Source organism: Sparus aurata, chromosome 1 (assembly GCF_900880675.1).
Source record: "Sparus aurata chromosome 1, fSpaAur1.1, whole genome shotgun sequence".
In the NCBI taxonomy this organism is placed as follows: domain Eukaryota; kingdom Metazoa; phylum Chordata; class Actinopteri; order Spariformes; family Sparidae; genus Sparus; species Sparus aurata.
The window spans coordinates 743,733-761,077 of NC_044187.1; the positions used below are offsets into that span (position 1 = coordinate 743,733).

Sequence of the window (17,345 nt, forward strand, 5' to 3'; positions counted from 1 at the left end):
GAACAACAGAAAGGCCAGGCTTCGCTTAACCTTACTCTATCTCCCCTATGAAAGAGGGGGTCTTAAACTCCCAAACCTCCAATGGTATAATTGGGCAGCCCAACTTTCTACTGCTTCCTACTGGTTCGCATTGGAAACCCCATTGTCCTGGGTTAACATTATCCCTTTTTAGATAGAAAAGGCGGAACAATTGCTCAAAGGTAAGGGCGGCAATGTGCTGGCCTGTCTTTCTAAAACGGAGGCGTAATATTCCTCCTTTTCCAAAAGCTGCCTCTGAGGTAGGCGTAAACATGTGATGTGACGTGAAGCTCGAAGTTGGGCTGTGAACAGTTGACAATGAATTTGACTTCAAAATAAGAGCTTTACATTGCACCCCATTGGAGTTTAGAACTGGGTTCTTAGCGGGGGGCTTTTAATTTGAAAGTAGCAACCGTCCTTAGCCTGCCGACACATCATCAAGCTAACACAACAAAACTACAGCAGCTGTCCAGTTGTTCATTTTAATGTCCGCGGATGAAATGAAGGACTGACTGCTGTGATCAGCTGTTTCGGCTGTGGGTCGCACAACAGTGCAGGTCATTGACACCTCCGCCCACCTCACGCAGAGGCCGGCACATTTCCGCCTCGTTTTTAGATAGCAGGCGAGGCGTAAATAAGTGTACCGGCGGACCAAAAGACCCCCAATTTGCCGCCCTCTGTTTAAAAACGCGGACCGAGCCGCCAAAAGGACAGGCATATTGGCGCCTCACTGCTCTGTCTAAAATCGGCTTGTGTTCGTCCTCGTCTGCTGCTCACTGACCATGACAACCTCCAGATCTGCTCCAGCAGCGTCTCATGTGGTTTAAGCACTGTGAGCTGCAGCCCCTTCTCTGCCATCTCCTTCGTTGCTTCCTCAACAGTGTTGTAGGTGCGTGTCCCATTCGTGTTAAAAACTTGAAGTCTGGCTGGGAAGGGTGTCTGAAAGTGGATTCCTTTTTCCTTCAGAACCCTCTTAGCTTGTACTGTTGCCTTTTCTTCAACACACTCGGTGCGTAGTCATTGTCCAGATTAGGGGTGTCATGATTCTCCAAATCCTCGATTCGATAACATTTTTGATTCTAAGGTCACGGTTCGATTAGATTCTTGATTTTTACTCACACAGGTTTCTATACAATTTTTAGACTAGGGCTATGCAATATAATATCTGACCTTTGCGATGTACCACACTACATTGTCAAATTTAAAAAATTTATTAACAACATAATGTAACAATAACTTATATCTTCAGTCATTTGGAAACTTAAACAAAATTAAAACTGCGAGCAGTGATGAACGGGCCCTCACAGTCCGCGCGCACGCGGGGGCGTGCCGCTGTCCAAACGCGCCGCGGCTGAAGCCCCGTCGCTCGATCGTTGTTCACGGAGGCGGCAACCGCCTGCTTTTGGGACGGTGCACGCCGGGGGTGAATGTCAGCCACTTCTCCCAACGTGTGTTTGTAACGCGGTGGGTTGCCCCTGCCACTATTAAGCGCTTTCAGGTGAAGTCAGAACAACTTCCTGCTATCCACAGACATCCAAATGGACTACAGGCGAATGGTTTCTAAAACATTTAATAATCGGGTACGTTTTGACAATCGATTCTGCACCGTTACATTGTGTGAAGTGTTACGGCCTTCTCCTTGCCTTTGTCTGGAATTCAGGCATGGACACCTGTGTTTTTGCAGGGAACAGATTGGAAGTGGGACAGGGGGGGGGGGGGGGGTTGTGGCTTGCAATAAACTTCCTCTGCCCTAAATTCAAACCCGGGTCCACTGCGTATGTGGCATGCACTCCAACCACTCGACCGCCGGCGCAGATAAGACACTGCCTTCTGTTGTCACCGTGAAGGCAGGAAGGCAACGCATCATAGGGGAGGATGGAAGTGGAATGCCACACATTTAGATAGGTAGTGGAGTGCAGCCAGATATGATTCTTCCTTTTGGAAAGGGACAGCGGTCAAGTGACCAGGTTTGACGAGCGTCCTGCAGTAGTGGCCTTTAACCAAAGAGCTCACTCAGTTGTTTCATATCGCAGTGGAATTCACTTAGTTCATCGCGGAAGAGTTGGGCAGAATCACAACTACACACATCTTGTTGTGTGCCACATTGACAGGGCAGACATAACATGCAAATGGCATTCTTAGCAAATTGGCTTATTTGAAAATTGTGTGCTGTGGCGCACTACCACTCACTTATCCATTATGTGGCTCAACCCATTACCCTTCAAATATGCCCTGTTGTAACGTGCAATTCAGACAAAACTACCTGCAAATGCACATAAATATGTGTAGAATAATGCTTCACTTGCCTTCTTTCAAAAATGTATTTATGGCTGTCTATCAGTGTCAAGCTTTTGATCTAAGTTCTGCTTTGTTTACTAGTTTTTATTCCAAGAAGTGCATGCTGCCACCTTTTGAAGTTTCAATAAACTCTGATGAATATGCAGCTGCCTTACTGGAATAGAATGGAATCATTTAGAGGTTATCTAGATAGGATGCATGTGCCTTGAAAGACAACAGTGCCATCTAGTGGCGACTTGTATCACGTACACCATAAATTCATGTGCTTCTAAGCTAAATAGACCACTTCCTGTTGGACTGAGAGTGTGGGTGTAAATTAGTCATTTGTGCGTCTTGTCATAACACACATCATAACACACATGCGTGCCAAATTTCATTCATGTACATGCATGTAGGACACCAGATTTGCCTGAGATAAAACTTACATCATGTTTCCAGTGGGTGGCGCTATGGATATGACACAGCATTGATGCACAGATCTATTCAGGGCGACTCCCTCTAGATTCCCTCTAGATTTGGCCGAGCTAGGAAATAGTATGAAGGATATATCAGGACTTGATGCTTCATGACGAAGGATTGTTATGGCAGGCTCCGCAACTGCCAGCAGGAATGACTTGGGATAAAGATTTCCATAACTTTTCATCTTCAAGGTCAGAGGATGCTACTGAGTGACTTTGAAGGCGGTGGTGTTACATCTGTAAGAGGAGATAATTTAAGTACGAAGATTGGCATAATTCAAAATGGCGGCCAAAGCCAAATGGCAGACTAAGTATTGATACTGAGCTTTGTTCGGGGAGACAGCCTCTACAGTTACGAGCAGTTTGGTGTGGATAGGAAGTTGTATGTTAAAGTTATGAAGCCTTGATGCTTGACGGCGTGAGGACAAAATGGTTTCCACCGCCCCGTCCACTAAACCTTGGCGCAGCTGAATGATTTCAATAACTTTTGTTCTTCAAGGCATTAAGAAAACTACTGAGTTAATTTGAAGACTGTGGTGTTTAAGCTCTAGGACAAGATCATTTTCAAAGTAGGCATGATTTGGACAAAAACGGCGCCACACATCTAGATGGCTGACTTCCTGTTGGACTGACACTAAGGGTCCAGATGGGTTTTTTGTGTGTCCGGTCATGAGGAATCTGTGTAACAATTTTCGTCCTTCTATGTTACTAGTAGGAGGCGGGGCATCACAATAGGTGGCGCTACAGAGCCCACGCGTCACGGCCACGCCTCATGACTTCACAGATCTCATCAGGGCGACTTCCTCTGCATTCCTGATACATTTTGGCCGAGATAAGACATTGTATGAAGAAGTTATGAGGACACAATGCTTTACGGCGAAGGATTCGAATTGCCCGCTCCACTGTGGCCAGCAGGTATGACGTAGGATAAAGATTTTAATAACTTTTCATCTTCAAGGTCAGAGGATGCTACTGAGTGACTTTGAAGTCGATGGTGTTACATCTGTAGGAGGAGATAATTTAAGTATGCAGATTGGCAATATTTCACAATGGCGGCCAAAAGCAAAATGGCAGACTAAGTATTGATGCTGAGATTTGTTTGGGGAGACAACCTCTACAGTTACAAGCAGTTTGGTGTGGATAGGAAATTGTATGTTGAAGTTATAAAGCCTCGATGCTTGACCACGAGGGGAAAAAATGGTTTTCACCGCCCCGCCCACTAAAGTATGTCGCAGCTGAAAGATTTTAATAACTTTTGTTCTCCAAGGCATGAAGAAAATTACTGAGTTAATTTGAAGACTGTGGTGTTTAAGCTCTAGGACAAGATAATTTTCAAAGTAGGCATGAATTGGACAAAAACGCCGCCACACATATAAATGGCTGACTTCCTGTTGGAGTGACAGTATGGTGCCCCCAGACTTTTTTGTGCGTCTGCTCATGATGAATCTGCGTACCGAATTTCGTTCGTCTACGCACATGTGGAAGGCAGGGAAGAACATTAGGGGGCGCTACAGAGCCTGCAGGTCACGACCACGCCCAGTGACAATGCAGGATCGCAATTTTCGCCGGATGTAACATATATTCCAAATTTGGTGAGTTTTTGGGTATGTTCAGGCATCCAAAACTGCAGTCAAACTTGGAGAAGAAAATGTCTTTCCTTCCAATAACAATAGGGACCTCGCAGGTCTACCTGCTCGGGCCCTAATAACCTGCCATCTAGTTTCTGCAGAGCTTAAAAACTGTGGCTTTTTTGTCGACAATGCGAACACTGTCAACATAACTCACTGGAAATCTAAAATACTTCCACACCAGCGACTTAATTGAAAGAGGAGGAGGTTCAAGTTCTAATGATGGGTCTCCTGCATCTGCAGCTGCCATTGTTGTAAGAGTGACGTAGCCCCTTTCAGGGCGGTACATGAGGTGTGTGTGCGTAAGGTGTGAGTGGGCGAGCAAGAGTGAGGTAGTGTGTGTAGGTGCGGACAGTGAATGAATGTGAGAGGAAGGAGAAGCGAAAGGTAGTAGCAGTAGTAGAGTCAGCAACGTGTACAGTACAGTCTGCAGTCTGGCTGTGAATAAAGGCTACGGCTCCTCCAGATACAGCAAAGCTCTCTTGTATTATTTCCCGACCAGCTTAACACGTGAAAGGGTTCACCCCATACATAAACACAAACTTCCCTGGAGGAAATCACCTCCCCTGTGCTTCTCGACCACGGTCCGGGAGCCGAACAGGAATTGTGTAACACCATGCTATTGTCTGGCTGGATGTAGCTAATAGCTACTGGCTTAGCTAGTAGCTAAGTTAGAGGAGGTTGACTCGCAGCACGTGTGGGGTTTTTTTTTTTTCGCTTGGCAAGCCAACCGGATGTGACATGTGGGCGTGGCAGCATCGACGATTCCATCTTTTAATTCTAAGTGCGAGATTGTGACGTAATTTCGGTCGATTTTGATTTAAAATCGAATTCGTGACAGCCTTAGTCCAGATTGATTTGTTTATTTTCCCACATAAAGCCCCTTTTCCACTACGCTGTACCTAAGATTTCCTCTTTTGTCTTGTACGGGTCGGGTCCAAGTGCCCAATCTGCCCGCCATGTTTCAGCAGTTTTCCAACAAACTCTATCATTGTTAAAGACTCGTTTTCTGACCCCTCTGAATGGAATAGACTCTAATGTTGTTTCGTCTGGATCTTTCCAACTGGTCCTCCTCTTTCTTCCAGGTGGGCTTGAAGTTGTATCAGCTCCTCCGTCACTTCTTCTAGCAACAGCATTCTTTCCTCGTTGTTTGAAACATGCTCCTCTACTTTGTCGAGTCTCTTTTTGGTTTTGCTGATCTCTTCTTTGATTTCCTCGAGTTGTTGCTTATTGTCTTGTCGGAAATCTTTTATCTTAGTGAGAATGATTTCCAAGCTAGCTTCCATGTTAATTTTGCCTTCCTCTCCATTATCATTAGCTGGTGAGCTACAGCTAGCTGGGGAAGACTCCTGACTCTGGTTTCCATGTGTTTCGCCGTTGTGTGCAATTTAGTTAAGTTTGACTTTGCTCTGCCTATCTCGCACTGAAGTCTCACCCTTTGTTACACATGGCCAAATCAGTGCCCTCTGTGTGTGTGTGTGTGTGTGTGTGTGTGTGTCCTCTGTCTCCACCCTGCTCTATTATTAACATGTAAGTATGTATCTGCCTTTCTGAGTTCTCTCAAGCTGCCATCTTAGTGGCCGCTAAACAAGAAGCCCCCCAAAATTATTTTCAATGGCATGCTAGGGGCAAATACTATGCTAGCATCAAAATCTCTATTTTTAAACACTAAGAAGGCTCGAGACAATATGAAACTTTGCTCAGAGTATCACCAGGGTCTCTACACATGAACACGAGCATTGAGGACATTAGCTGTTTTTATACTATTTGTATACAGAGTTTACTAAAAAGAAAGTATTTTAACAAAAATACGGTCAATGTTAAAAGTCATGCTTTCATCGTAATTATGCTTTTAAACAAGCCTTTGACTACATTCACATTCACAAAAAGACCCTAGGTTGCATTTTGACGAGTTTCTCTTTAAATGTCTAAATGTTGAAGCTTTCATTCACAGCTGGCTTCAAATTATTTACTTGAACAACAGAAATATGTAAATAATAACTCAACATGTAGAACAATATCACTGCGGAACACTGCACGTTAATACTGACAGGCTGTTAAAACCTCTCCACGGAAAACTAAACCGTCTTATTTCTACACTGAATTTTATAATCCTGTTCTCTCACAGTTAAACAACTCACGTTAGCAGTTGCTTGTTCCGCCGCCACTGTCCTGCCAGTTGAGAAGCTTCAATTTCCGAATGCAACGTAACACGCAGGAGAGTTAAGTTGGATCGCTCTTAAAGTTTAGTTCCATTTAATGCACCGATAATGTGTTGTTTGGTCGTTGGCAAAAAAACGCTATTGACCTTGAAGTTGAAAAAGGAGCCTCATATAAGAAACAATGCTGAAATCAAAAGCTGGAAAAATCACATGCAATATCATGGGAATAGTTGTTGCCAGAAGACAGTAGAGGTCCACCTTAAATGTCCTCCAGGTTACGTCGCATTCGGAGATCGATACTTCTTGACTGGAAGGACGGCAGCGAGCGGAACAAGCTAAGGTGAGTTGTCCAAAAACTTTCTTTTTAGTAAACTCTGTGGAAACAATGTTCTTAATGCTCGTGTTCATGTGTAGAACTAACACTCAGCAAAAATCACAAAATAAATAAAACAAAACAAAACAAAATAAATGATGTCGTTCATTTGTTTCAGTAAAGTTCAGTGAGCTCCTGCTGAAGAGGTGACCGGATTAAAAGACCTCTCCTTTCAGTTGACTTGGTCGCTGGCCACTGAGGTGTTCGTTAAAGTGATTCTGTTGATAACAAACAGGAAAAATAAATCTTTGTTTCTTCCCTGAAGACTCCTGAATCTGTCTTTAGGTTTATGACTGTGAAAAATGTTCTTCTACTTGAGAGCAGGAAGCTGTCTGGCCAAATAAAGAGTTGAGAAGAAAGTCAGGCTCATTAATGATACACAGCTTTTATATTTACATACATAACATTAAATGATGTGACTTTTCATGAGTCTGGTCATTATCTTAAAATTTAACAACTTTCACAATAACACATGAATGTCCAGAACAACTATTAAATGGACATTCAGCTGAGCTCAACTTCTGTTTCCACGATCAAGAATCAACTTTAAACCTCTTGATGAGATTTATTCTGGTTAATCAACACTGTATATATGTAACTATATTTAACAGAGTGTGTGTTGTTGTGTCATTAAATGATCAACAACAGGTGGTAGTGTGATGTTAGTCAGGAGGTCAGTCTCAGTGTAAACAGGGTCTCTCAACACATCAATTAGTGTCTTCACTGTTATCAGCAGTGCTGCTGGTTCAGACTGTGAACCAACAGTCGTCAACTTGTCATTGTGACAGAGAAACAGCGTGTAAGCTCTTGTTGTCTGTTCATACCTGAGAGTGTCTAGTCTCCAGTCTGGATTCTCGAGTCCAGCCGACAGCAGCTTCACTCCTGAGTCTCCTGGATAATTGTAGGTCAGGTCCAGCTCTCTCAGATGGGAGGGGTTGGATCTCAGAGCTGAGGCCAGAGAGGTACAGCCTTCCTCTGTGATCAGACAACCTGACAGCCTGGACACACACACACACACAGACACACACACACACAGGACAATGTATATTTATCAATGTGTAGAGACAGACATTCTGTGAATTACATCTGTGAACGATGATTTTGTTTTTCTGTACATGCAACATCTGCTTCCTGTCTGTCCTGGGAGAAGGATCCTCCTCTTCCTGATGTTTTTTCACATAATTTTTTTTTTCCAATATGGGGAAATATAGGCAAAATGTGTCGATCCCTGAGTGCGACCTGACAGGCACGCTTGAGGAGCGGTTCACCATTACTCTTTTGCCTGTCAGATCGCACTCAGGGATCAGCTCTTTTTGCCTGCCATGACAGCAATGCGCAGAAGATGCGCAGAAGATGAACGTGAGTAGTTCAAAAACCTTCTTTTTCATAAACTCTGTGTACACAAAGAATGTTCTCAGTGTATCATGTTGTGTCGAGCCTTCTTAGTGTTCTAAAAATAGCGATTATGATGCTAGCGTATCCTGCCCTGAGCACTCCCGTTCAAAATTTACTTGCCCAAAACCCAAAAACTACGGTAAATTTTAAAAGTGCCTCTTTCGTCATAATTATGCTTTTAGACAAAGGTATGACTCAAATTCAATCCCAAATAAAGCCTTGGTTGCTTTTTGGTGAGAGTTTCGCTTTAAGCTAATTTTAACCAGATGCCAAGAAACATTTGAGTAGTCATTTAACAGAAACTGAAGTCAGACCTGAGAGTATCCAGTTTACAGTGTGGAGTCTTCAGTCCAACCGACAGTGACTTCACTCCTGAATCCTGCAGGTCGTTGTTGCCCAAATCCAGTTCGCTCAGACTAGAGGACTGAGAGCTGAGAACTGAGGACAGAGTTTCACAGCATCTTTCTGACAGATTACAGCCACTCAGCCTGAAAAACGTAGAGTACACATGTGAAAACCTTTCTCTGTGTTTGATTTAACTTACAGTTTTATTTTGATAACATTCAGTTTCAGAACAGTGAGAACTGATAAAATGAAAGGAGAACAATGACAACTTAAAGGAACAGTTATTGTTCACTCTATATCTGTCTTTTTTAATCCTGACCTGAGACTCTCCAGTTTACAGTGTGGACTCTTCAGTCCAACAGACAGCGGCTCCACCCCTGAATCCTGCAGGTTGTTGTTATTCAGGTCCAGTTCTCTCAGACTAGAGGACTGGGATCTGAGAACTGAGGACAGAGCTTCACAGCTTCTCTCTGACAGATTACAGACACTCAGCCTGAAAAAGAGAAGACAAGTTACACATGTGAAGACTTTTCTCTCTGTTTGATTTAACCTATAATTGTAGTTTGATACACTGAAAAGAGAAATGATAAAATCGCAGGACAACAATTACAACATAAAGGAACAGATATTGTTCACTCTGTATATGTCTTTTTTAATCCTGACCTGAGAGTCTCCAGTTTACAGTGTGGACACTTCAGTCCAACAGACAGTGGCTCCACTCCTGAATCCTGCATGTTGTTATAATTCAGGTCCAGCTCTCTCAGACTAGAGGACTGGGAGCTGAGAACTGAGGACAGAGTTTCACAGCATCTCTCTGACAGTTTACAGCCACACAGCCTGAAAAAGAGAAGACAGGTCACACATGTGAAGACTTTTCTCTCTGTTTGATTTAACCTATAATTGTAGTTCGATACACTGAAAAGAGAAATGATAAAATCACAGGACAACAATTACAACATAAAGGAACAGATATTGTTCACTCTGTATATGTCTTTTTTAATCCTGACCTGAGAGTCTCCAGTTTACAGTGAGGACTTTTCAGTCCAACAGACAGTGGCTCCACTCCTGAATCCTGCATGTTGTTATAATTCAGGTCCAGCTCTCTCAGACTAGAGGACTGGGAGCTGAGAATTGAGGACAGAGTTTCACAGCATCTCTCTGACAGATTACAGCCACACAGCCTGAAAAAGAGAAGACAAGTCACACATGTGAAGACTTTTCTCTCCGCTTGATTTAACCTATAATTGTAGGTTGATACACTGAAAAGACAAATGATAAAATCGCAGGACAACAATGACAACATAAAGGAACAGATATTGTTCAGTCTGTATATGTCTTTTTTAATCCTGACCTGAGAGTCTCCAGTTTACAGTGTGGACTCTTCAGTCCAACAGACAGCAGCTCCACTCCTGAATCCTGCAGGTTGTTATTATTCAAGTCCAGCTCTCTCAGACTAGAGGACTGGGATCTGAGAACTGAGGACAGAGCTTCACTGCTTCTCTCTGACAGCTTACAGCCACTCAGCCTGGAAGATAGTTAGTCATACTGTTTCTGTCATCCACAATACAAAATAAATCACATTTCTGTAGAACCTGTTATGGTGTTGATGAGTCAAAAAATCGAGAGTCTCGGGTGAACAGTAGATGTTTAAACAACTAGTGTTTTTCATTACTTGCATTTCACCTTTGTGAAAAGTTCAGAAAGGTCAACTATTCTATTTCTGTCAATTTCAGTGATAATATCCTCATGTTCAACTTGCTGTCCATGTCGTGTGTGTTTTGTGTGTCAGGCAGGTTAAATTACTTGTCTATGGACATTCATCTTAGTTTGCCAAGATACTGAAAGTGTGTAATGGAGAAAATTAGGCACTTTCATATGTATCTGCAACTGAATCTAATACTGAAATCAGTAGTAACAACACACAACACGCTCCAGAAGTTAAAGCTGCCACAATTTCAATGACAGGAAACTAAGCTAAGGGTGCTCTGATCGGGATTCTTGGGGCAGATCATCAATGGCGAGAAGCAGCATCGACCAATACCGATTACTGATCAAAAGGTCCCTTTACCTTATTGTCATCTATAGTTGTTAGTTATTAGTGGTATAATGAAACCACAATTGAAATGCTGATGAAACAAATAATAATATTCATCTTACATTGAAATAGGAAATAGATTTAAAACAAAATGAGAAGTTAACTGAACACTATTAAAAGAGAAGTAAGAACAAGTAAGACAGAATTTAGTAACAGAGAGAGAATTTGTAATTAAGTATTTTTTTGGCCTTTTATGGCTTTATTGACTGTACGGCTGAAGACATGACAGGAAACAGGGAGAGAGAGAGGGGGAGTGACACGCAGCAAAGGGACCCAGGCCGGGAGTCGAACCCGGGTCCACTGCAGAGCCTCGGCACATGGGACACGAGCTCCACCAACCGAGCTAAACGGCGCCCCATTCTCTCTCGTCTTTGAAGTGCTCTTGAGCTACTGCTCCACCTGGTCAGTGCTTGTACAAGGTTACTTTAATCTCTGTCAGAAGATTGATAAAATGTCCACTGATGTAAATTGTCTGTAACTCCAAACTCAGGGTACTTTTACCTCCAATCAGTACTCAGTTTAATACTTCAGTACATTCATTTTGTGTAAACGGTTTGTGTAGCTCAATCAGCTGTTAGCTCTGTTAGCTCTCATGCTGTAGGGCTCGGTGTTGTCTCTCCACTGGGGCTGAAAGAAAATGACATACTTTTTTATGAGTTAGCTCAGTTGTTAGCAGTTGTAGCATTGCCATGCTATTGTGCATCAGGGAATTTGTTTGGCTATTTGTTCAATTATCAGCAATAATTCTCCAGAATGACTCACCCAACCTTAAAAAAACAGACGTTTTTCTTTTTTTCTTTCATGGCTGCATTAATGTGCAGAGGTACAATGAAACTAATGAAAGAATGCAGGTTTTTCAATTGATCAACTAATTGAAATCAAATACTTTCATTAGTCGATCCTTCACATGTGATATACAGCAGTTCATATCTGCAGTTATCCGTTCACTTACAGAGCTTTGTTGGAGGCTTTGATCACCGGCAGCAGCCTCATGAGAGCCTCCTCTGAAGCAGAGTATTTCTTCAGGTCAAACACGTCCAGATCTTCTTCTGATGACAGTAAGATGAAGACCAGAGCTGACAACTGAGCAGGAGACAGTTTATCTGTGGAGAGACTTCCTGATCTCAGGTACTGTTGGATCTCCTCCACTAGAGAACCATCATTAAGTTCATTCAGACAGTGGAACAGATTGATGCTTCTCTCTGGAGACAGATTCTCACTGATCTTCTTCTTGATGTACTCAACTGTTTTATGATTGGTCTTTGAGCTTCTCTTCTTTTTCAGGAGGCCTTGAGGGAGAGTCTCATTGGTCTGCAGTGAAAGACCCAGAAGGAAGCGGAGGAACAAGTCCAGGTGTCCGGTTGGACTCTGTAAGGCCTTGTCAATAGCAAATCTGTGGACATTTGTCACCGACTTAATGCTGAAAAACATTCTCACATGTTCACTGATAGTTTGAGCTAGTGCTGACATCCCATTCTTGTTTTCGTTAATGAGCGACATCTCTACATACAAAGCTGCCAAAAACTCCTGAACACTGAGATGGACGAAGCTGAACATCTTGACTTCATCATTCTTCCTCCCACGTTCCTCTTTAAAGATCTCTGTGAACACTCCTGAGAACACTGAGGCTCCTCTGACATCAATGCCACTCTCTTTTAGATCTCTTTCATAGAAGATCAGGTTGCCCTTTGACAGCTGGTGGAAAGCCAGTTTTGCTAATGACTTAATGTACAGAATACACATGTTTTGGTCAAACTTCTCATTTGTCTGATGATTCTGAAAGCTCAGGAACTCTACATACATCTCAGTCAGGGTCTTGGGCAGCTCTCCTCCCTCTCTGATCTTCAACACATCCTCCAGAACTGTAGCAGTGATCCAGCAGAAGACTGGGATGTGGCACATGATGTGGAGGCTTCGTGATGTCTTGATGTGGGAGATGATTCTGCTGGCCTGTTCCTCATCTCTGAATCTCTTCCTGAAGTACTCCTCCTTCTGTGGGTCAGTGAACCCTCTGACTTCTGTCACCACGTCAACAAAATCCGAATGAATCTGATTGGCTGCTGCAGGTCGTGTGGTTATCCAGAGGCGAGCAGAGGGAAGCAGATTGCTCTGGATGAGGTTTGACATCAGCACATCCACTGAGGTGGACTGTGTCACATCAAAGTCTGTTCCTTTGTTTTTATTGGTCGAGCAGTTCAGTTGAAGGCGGCTCTCATCCAGTCCATCCAAAACAAACACCAGTTTGAATTTACTTTTGTCATAGTTGGTGTTTCCTGATGACTGCAGAGTCGTAAAGATGTGATTAAGAGCCTCCTTGGTGATGCCTCTGGTCTCTGTGATACATTCATGAATGAGTTTTGCCAAACTTAACGTTTCATCCTTCCATAAGTTCAGCTGGCGGAAGGTAAAGGGGAATATGAGATGCACATCTTGATTGTTTTCTTTGTTAGTCCAGTCCAACAGAAACTTCTGGACAAGAAATGTTTTGCCAATTCCTGCGATTCCATTGGTCAGCACTGTTCTGATGGATTTTTCTTTACCAGAGGGGGGTTTGAACATGTTACAGGGTTTAATTGATTCCTCTGTTGTTGGCTTCACCTCCATCTGAATGACCTCATGCTGTGTGTTGATGTTTACGTCACCCCCAGCTGTGACGTACAGCTCTGTGTAGATATCAACCAGAGGTTGCTTATCTTTCCTCGGTGCCCTCCCCTCTTGTGCATAATTAAACCGATCCTCGAGGTTTGACTGAAGCATATTCTGGTAATATGAGATGGGTTGTGGCTTTGGTACTGGAACAATCTCATCTGAGTGACAAATAGAAACAATAAACTACTGAAATGCAGAATTTTAAATGTACAGTTGGAGAGAGATGTCTATGGAAACTATTGTAACAGTATGATATCTGTAGTTGTGTTACAGTAAACTATCTTAATATTAATATTTGATCACATCATTCTCTCATTTACCCCAACAACATATAAATCTATCCAACAGGGAGCTGGTCAGTACAACCACAGCTCTGGACTGGTGACCACTGAGCAGCTGTTGGTGTTGCTGCCATCTTCTGGTTGAAATGTCACAATGACAAGTCCTGTAGCATCAGTTTTAATATTCTCCTTCTGTCTATATAGATATTTAGACTCAAGCCAACTTGCAGGCCCAGAGGTGTGCATTCTTAACTTCTATCACTCCTCCTTGTTTTGTTATAATCACTTGATGATGTTTAAACATCAATATCATTTAAACCACTTCCAATAGAGAAAAAACAAAGCTGAGCCTGGTGGCTCCATACAGACCATAATTTATCTGGTTTCTTTGGTTTCCACTCAACAAAAAAACGATGCAGGCCTTATCTGAACCACAGGTGAGCTCAGCTAGCTTTCCACTGTCATTCCACTCTGTCCTCACAGTTATCAACCACTTTGACTTCATGGTCAGGTCAAATCCAAATCTGAGTTAAAAACCATGAACTGAGCTGAAGTCAGTTTCAGTTCATTCAGTTTGACAAACAGAAACAAGCTAACAAAAATGCTTCATACTGTTCAAACTACATAAGACCCGCCCTCTTAATAATAGCAGCCAATCAGAAATTATAAATTACCTCCTGCAACCTGGTTGCTGTAGCTGCAGTAGAGACAGAGTTTGATGCAGATCTGATGGTTTGACTGAAATTCAACATAAAAAGGATTAAACTGCCTCCTTCAGCTCAATCCACTGTCACAACAGTCCCACTGTAGTTTTAATCCTCCTGACAGCTCACAGCCACGTACAGAATAACATAAAACTGATGTTACAGTCTACGGTAGCCAAGAAAAAATATTCTCCTTTCAGATGGTTTTTAAGACTTTTAAATAGCTTTTAGGGTCTTTTTGAAGAAACTGAATCAATGCTTTGTATTCAGTGTCTTTCAGAGCTGCAGATACTCTGATACTGCTTCAACTAAAGATCATCAAGGACTTCTGTCTCCGCTTTCACTCAGTTATAATGCAGTCAGTCTTACTTACTTTTTACTTTTCCAAACTAAAAACTAAACGTTGTCTTTCAGGGCTTCCGTACATACCAGAGAATACAGCAGCTTTACCTTCACTCTGAGAGGAAGAAGGTCCTCTGTTCTCTGGAGTCTCTCCAACATCACCGACATTCACTGACACTGAGAGAGGTGAAGACAGAGATTATGGCTGGGTTGCACCAACAAGGATTACTTTAATCTAAGATCAGATCTAATCTGAGTTTAGTAAAACTAGTTTAAAATGAGTTAATCCAGATTTTCAGGCAGAGCTCTGCTGCACCATTAAAATGAATCTCTGCTCAGTTAAACAATGTTTATTCTGTGAACCAGAGCACCATCAATCCTCCATCCTCTCCAATAACAATTATTGATGCATCAACCTTTTCTCCTCATTATGAAATCAGGCCTCTTTGTTTCTCTTTGCTGAAAACAATGAGCTTCTGTACTGAGAGGCCTGTTCCTTTACAAGTATTGTGTGGTCGACTCACTCTCTTCATCTGAAAATGATATTAAAATAAAGACTGTGACTGACCTTCTGGTCCTGAGCTGTTGGCTGACAGACTCTGCACCAGGTCATTCCTCTTGATCTTCTCTAAAATCTTCTTGGTCACCTTCAGAGCTCCATCAAGTGTAAAGGTGTTCACCATCAGATCCACTGTGTCCCGTCTTTCTGCTCTCTCCAGCCTGGACTGTTTGATGGCTTGGTAGCCTTCCAGGATGTCAGGCAGCTTCAGATACCATTTGAAATCCTTGAATTCATCAACTTTTAGATCCTCCAGAGTGTTGAAAATGTCCTCTGGTGTCATCGTGGCTCCCTGCTAAAGACAGGCAGTGTTATCACCTGAAGGAAAACCAGCCAGACTTCCATCAGCTGGGAAACATCAGGGAAGACCGGTCTGAACTGTTGAGAAGCTGCTGCATTTATGACCTGACACACTGCGACCTGTACTGACAACATACACAAACTGCTGACCTTTTTATTCTCTGCTCTGCTGGCAGAGATGATTCAAACACAGAAACATGACCCTGGTTGTCAGACTGACCAATCAGTGGTCTGCACTGTTTTAACTCCAACTGTCTTCAGACAATTCTGGTTGTCAGACGGTGTCGCCTGTTTTGGTCGAGTGTTCAAAGCTGGGAAGCGTCCTGTGCTCTTGTGTCAAATGAACCAAGACTCAACACAGTCGTTCAGTTTGCAGCCTGAACACATTTATAGTCTACTAATGTTTATTTTCAGGCTCAGCTGGACAATAAAGTTGTAAAGCAACATTACAACATCGCTCTCTTATTGTGAGCTAACGTTACTTTGACATGTTGGAGATGATGTGGTGATAAGAGTGATACAAACACACAGCAGGACCTGACACTCCCTCATCTCTCAGCAGTAAAGTCAGCTCACATTAAAATCACTCAATTAAACAAAACATGAAAAGACTCATTTTGTTGAGAAAGTCACATTTCATAGAATAACTAGTGAGTTCATTCATGAACATTCAGAACTTCAAATCGTCTTCATTCACTTCATCACTGCTCTCATCCACAAGTTGATGTTGTAGTTTGTTCATCAGAGGTGTGTCATGTTAGCTGTCACAGTTCTCACCTGTTAAAGTCCAGATGAGGTCAAAGAGTGGTTCTTCCTTCGTCTACAGACTCTGACAGACGCTGCTGGTGTCTGTGTTCATCTGACCGACAGCCGTCACATCCTCATACCTTCAAATCCAAATCCAGACACATCAATGAGGTGAGAGCAGAAAGCCAGTGTGAGCTGTAGTGCTGCCAGTCAGCAGCAGGTGTCAGTGTTACAGAAGCTCTGTCAGTCAGCGCTCTGATGGGAGAGATTTCACAGCAGTTAGACACACTGACAGAGATCCAGAGTCCAAACTGCAGGAACAATGAAGCCCCGACAACAAGAAGACAAACAACAACAGGTTGAACAACAGAACCCAGTCAGCATTCCTCATTCTGTGTACAAATCACTTCTGAAGTTCAGGGTCGGATGAAAAACCTACAGAGCTTTGATTGGAGGAAACTAACACCTCTTTAAACTGGCTGAAACACTCTAACATCTGTGTTCTGTGTGCAGTGTGAATGTATATGATCAGGACTGACTCCGGGTCAGTTAACCCTGCAGCAGTCACTGGTATTATCTCCTCTGGCTTGGCTGTGATGTCACTACAACACTCAGGTGAACACACTCCTGTGCTCTCCTTCTCACTGCGATGCTGTGACGTGTGTTGAAGTTGAGGTTGCTGGCTTGTTAATATCTTTCCATCCGTCTCTGACGTCGTTCAGTCAGCACTGAGTTTGAAAGAGTGACTGAAGTTAAAGAAAGTAACTGTTGTTTGAGTCTTCTGGGCCTGTCAGCTGCATGATGGGTAAAACACATCTGCAGCTCTCAACAGAGATCATAAAGGAACAAGATGTCTCACTCCTTAGCAACTTCTGTTATCAGCTCTGGGAAAGAACAACACGATGTGTAATTAGGGTCCGAGCAGTTTGGACTCTTCAGTTAGATTCCAGGTCTAAGATAAGACAGGACGCCCCCATGAGTTTAGGACTTG

General features: G+C 42.9%; 1 protein-coding gene across 1 annotated transcript in view; it reads right to left on the bottom strand.

Moving 5' to 3' along the window:
• The window catches only part of LOC115585411 (NACHT, LRR and PYD domains-containing protein 12-like), a 36,257-nt gene extending 19,549 nt beyond the window's left edge, over positions 1–16,708 (bottom strand). Inside the window, exons 1-11 of the mRNA XM_030423755.1 lie at positions 16,385–16,708; positions 15,317–15,602; positions 14,836–14,925; positions 11,898–13,579; positions 11,725–11,801; positions 10,029–10,202; positions 9,685–9,858; positions 9,392–9,514; positions 8,997–9,170; positions 8,647–8,820; positions 7,762–7,935 (exon numbers count right to left, since the gene is read on the bottom strand). Coding sequence (XP_030279615.1) covers positions 7,762–7,935; positions 8,647–8,820; positions 8,997–9,170; positions 9,392–9,514; positions 9,685–9,858; positions 10,029–10,202; positions 11,725–11,801; positions 11,898–13,579; positions 14,836–14,925; positions 15,317–15,590 — 3,116 coding nt within the window. The 5' untranslated portion in view covers positions 15,591–15,602; positions 16,385–16,708. The remainder of the gene's footprint in view (positions 1–7,761; positions 7,936–8,646; positions 8,821–8,996; positions 9,171–9,391; positions 9,515–9,684; positions 9,859–10,028; positions 10,203–11,724; positions 11,802–11,897; positions 13,580–14,835; positions 14,926–15,316; positions 15,603–16,384) is intronic.
• Between the last annotated feature and the right edge of the window lie 637 nt (positions 16,709–17,345).